The sequence below is a fragment of the Arachis ipaensis genome, chromosome B02 (assembly GCF_000816755.2).
Source record: "Arachis ipaensis cultivar K30076 chromosome B02, Araip1.1, whole genome shotgun sequence".
Lineage (NCBI taxonomy): Eukaryota > Viridiplantae > Streptophyta > Magnoliopsida > Fabales > Fabaceae > Arachis > Arachis ipaensis.
Genome location: NC_029786.2, coordinates 80401342 through 80405709, shown reverse-complemented (window position 1 = coordinate 80405709; position 4368 = coordinate 80401342). Strand labels below are relative to the sequence as shown.

General features: G+C 27.5%; 1 protein-coding gene across 2 annotated transcripts in view; it reads left to right on the top strand.

The window, feature by feature from the left end:
- The window catches only part of LOC107625523 (probable LRR receptor-like serine/threonine-protein kinase At5g48740), a 13597-nt gene extending 9484 nt beyond the window's left edge, over positions 1-4113 (top strand). For both annotated transcript variants that reach the window (XM_021116026.1, XM_016328170.2), the window contains exons 15-16: positions 193-325; positions 3760-4113. In XM_021116026.1, coding sequence (XP_020971685.1) covers positions 193-325; positions 3760-3981 — 355 coding nt within the window. In that variant the 3' untranslated portion in view covers positions 3982-4113. The remainder of the gene's footprint in view (positions 1-192; positions 326-3759) is intronic.

Sequence of the window (4368 nt, the reverse complement as noted above, 5' to 3'; positions counted from 1 at the left end):
TTTCAATTTTACCTCAACATTCATAAATTATCTCAATTTTTTGCCTATGATTTACAAATATTGTCATAGCTATCCCTATAGCCAACAGAGGTTGAAAGAATTTAAACTTTTGGAATAAAATTGAAGAGTTTGGTAAATGTTGAGAATACTTTATTTCATTGTTTGTTTATGTAAATTAATTTCATGAGGCAGGTACTATTCCACTCAGCAGTTGACTGAGAAAAGTGATGTATACAGTTTTGGAGTGGTTCTTTTAGAACTTATTTGTGGAAGAGAGCCATTGAGTCACTCAGGGACCCCTGACTCATTCAATTTGGTCTTATGGGTAACCTATTTTCCTTACTTCCTTTTATTGTTTCTATAGCAGCTTATTTATTGTTAAACTTTTCAAATAGGTAAAGTATTTTTCTTTTTAATATTTGTGATTTTGAAAATTTTGTCCTTTAACATTTTAGATGGAGTTGACGTTATGAGATAATTTTAACATAAATCGAAAACATTAGTAACAAAATTGAATGAAATTAAAATGCTAGGTATTTTCGAAAAAATTATAAGCGATAAGGACAAAAAATATATTGTAACCATTTTTAAATTAATGGAGCTCATTGACATACTATCTTTTTAGTTTTTACTAAGAAGGTTATGGTTCGTTAAAAGTTTTTAAATTTCTGAAAATCTTACATTGTAAAATCATTCTTATGTAAAGATTTTGGTGTAAAAATTTTGAAGAATGTAAAACAATTCTTTTAACCACAAGTCCTCTAAAGGTAATTTCAACCGAGCTAGATAGAATTAGTTAAATGTAAAATAGGGACATTCGCGGTAGGATTTATATCGGTTTTAAGCTAAAAACTCATCTAATGCAAACTCTAATTTTATTTGTGGTGTGGTTTTGGATTGGATGAGTTTTTAAAAAAATCCGATCCAATTTCAAGTGGTTTGAATTAGATTGGGTTTATGGTTTTTTAAATTAAAAAATTAAATATGTATAACAAGTATTAACATCAAATTTTAAATAACTAACAATGACATAACAAGTCTCAACAATATCTTAAAAAATCAATAATAACATAACAATAGAAATAAAATTATAGCTAGGTTAGTTAAAATAAATAAATAAATCTCATTTTAAACATAAAATATTTATTAAATAATAATAATACATGGATAATATAAAAAATATAACAAATTAAATATATTATAAGTAAATTTATAAATATAATAATAAGAAAATAATATTATAACACATTGTACAGTTTGGATTGGATTGCATTGGTTTTGAGAGGTAGATCAGAAATTCGATCCGATCCGATTCATGCAGTTTGTAAAAAATATAATCTAATCAAATCCAAATTAATGGATTTTAATCGGTTTTCGATTTGAATTGAATTAAATGAGCAATTTAATTTACATCGGTTTAGATTTGAACACCTCTAATGTAAAACAAATAACAATTTAATCTTGTAGCATGAGAACAATTCTAAGCAATATAACTATGAAACTATTCATGTTGTATTCTTTCCTATGATGCACGAACATTAACACGAACATGGAACACAACATAACACGATACGGAACACGCCGACACACAAATTTTAAAATCTTATAAGATGCGGGGACACGCATACATATAAAATATAAAATATTTTTTAGATAAATTATAATGATATTTTGATATTTTATTGATATTAAAATATAAATTAATTTTTTAATTATTTTTAATATCTTATTTTAATTATATCAAACATTTAAAATATTATTTTATTTTGATAAATAATAATATATACTATGAAGGATTGCCATGTGTTCATAACACGCAGCGGAAGAAAAGAAATCAATCCTTAAAGATCTATTTTTGTGTTTAAACTTTATTCCAATAATATACAATATATAGATCAGATCTAAATACCTGAGTACGCTAGTAAAAATCTTTTTCTCCTTCGATGGTATGAAGGCGCTATACGTATCCACACCGAGACCAATCTTTGCTGTCAACTCCTTGACTAATGGATCTGATCTAAATTGAGAAACCTCTTGCAACTCTTTGCACGCCATAAAATTCTTCTCCAAGAATCAGGCTCACATACGTTTATGTGTGTAGAAGTAAAAGAATAAAACCCTTGTGTTTTATTCTCATCTGTCACTTTCCTCTACTCTTGACATACATATATATAGTATGAAATTTGTTACTGATTTTAAATTTGAATCTCAATTCAAATTTTAAATCATATCTTAAAATTCTAAATCTAAATCTTTCAAATTTATGAATCATATCATAACTCAATTTGAAACAGAATCAGTTAGGATCTCATCCAAATTTAGAATTCAATTTTAGAAATAGAATAACTAATTATTCTCAAATCTCATTTAATATTCTCAATTATCATACTATTATTATATTCTTGGTGGTAGCAAAAAATATAATAATATTCCATCTGAATTAATATAATTATTTATTTGATCAAATCAAAATAATAATTAAATAATTCTATAGCAAAGATTAGAACACTCGTTAGTGTGTGACCCATAGGTTCAATACTAAGCGGGTAGTAAATTAGTCATACTAAATTTACTAATCAAGGTTGGCGTCTAGCAACACTCCTCAGCGAGCCGATAGTATGAAGTAATATATTTTTACTAAGAACCTTAGAAGAACAAAGTATAATTCCTTCCATCTTTTTAGCTTTTAGTTAACCCTTAGAGTATGGTTTAATTGTCAAACTCTAACTAGTTACCATTATTATAATGAACTGTGAATGACCTAAAAAACTCATTTCTTCATTCATTCAATCCCCTTGGCCAAGGTTTTATTCATCTCAGTCATTATAATCATAGAGCTCAAACTCTTTACCAAGAGTTGACGGATTTCTTATTGACTAATCATTAATTCTACAAGTATTTAAATCATACCCAATATCCATTCAACTAGCACCCTAGGGTATTAGGTGTCCGGAATCAAAGTATAATAAATACATTGTTAATTACTATGACAGTCGCAGGTCAAAGGAAACTCTATTACTATGTTCATCTTGAGAATATTCTATTGACAAATGTACGGTAATTATAACCATTAGAAATTCTCAAAGTGAGTCAGTTCAATGGCCATATCTCTATATGCATCATCTATATATATAATTTAATAAATGAGATCTATTAATTTTCATCCAATGAAGACCATTATATATATATTGATCTTTCCGGATTATTAATGTCCTTTTTAATAATCCTATGACTAAGAACAATTTAGATTAAATTATAAAATATTTATCTCTCAATATTATGATCACTATTACAATGATAAATCTCTAAATTTAATCAAGGACCTTATTATATTAACATTTTAATATAATAACAATAACAAATTATTTGACACATAATTGATTGGATTGTGGTCATACTTCTTACTCCCAACATATTATATCTAAATTTATTTTAAAAATATATGTTAAGAATAAGACCGGGCACGTTGACATATGATGGTATTTACGTGTGTCCAAGTGTGTTCGGAAAAGAATTTTTTATTTTTTATTAAGACACGGTTAGACACAACAGACACGCGTATCGGACGAGTGTCGATGAGTGTCGTGTGCGAAACGTATCTGATACGCGGACACGACAATTCAACGAAGTGTCTGTACTTCATAGGTTCTTTCCTATTCTTACAAATTGAAGTTAAAAGTTTTGTCTATGTAACGATAATGTAAAATACTAAGATAATTTCACATTTTTTGTTCCCTTTGTCATAACTACCAATTGCAGGCCAAGCCTTACTTACAGGCAGGTGCATATGAGATTGTGGATGAAGACATAAGAGGAACTTTTGATCCTTTAAGCATGAAAAAAGCATCTTTGATTGCTGTAAAATCAGTGGAGAGGGATGCTTCACAGAGACCATGCATTGGACAAGTATTAGCAGAATTAAAGGAGGCCTATACTATTCAACTCAGATTCCTTGAAGAATCTTGTCAAAACAACAATTGATTTACACCTAATGCAGATAAAGAAATAATAGAAGAGAACTAATATATAATTTAATTATATGATTTGTACTTTTTTGTTGTTGTAAATGTCACGTTAAATGTTATGATCAGCAAAGAAATTTATTTAGTCCAACAGCTAATACTTGATAAAGTTTGAATTATTATTATTTTTTTTTTGATTTTTTACGTCTTTTAATTAATCTATTGCAGATAGTTTGTTTGGATTATTTATTTCTGAGAAATAATTCATTGGGTCTAAAAGTGACAATAATGTAACCAATTTGAATGAGGATCATACTTCAAATACAATTGAGATCCATAGTCTAGAGTATGCACCTAAAAGAGAGCAAGGTAAAAAAAATTGTGAAAAAAATATCTTTCCAGAACA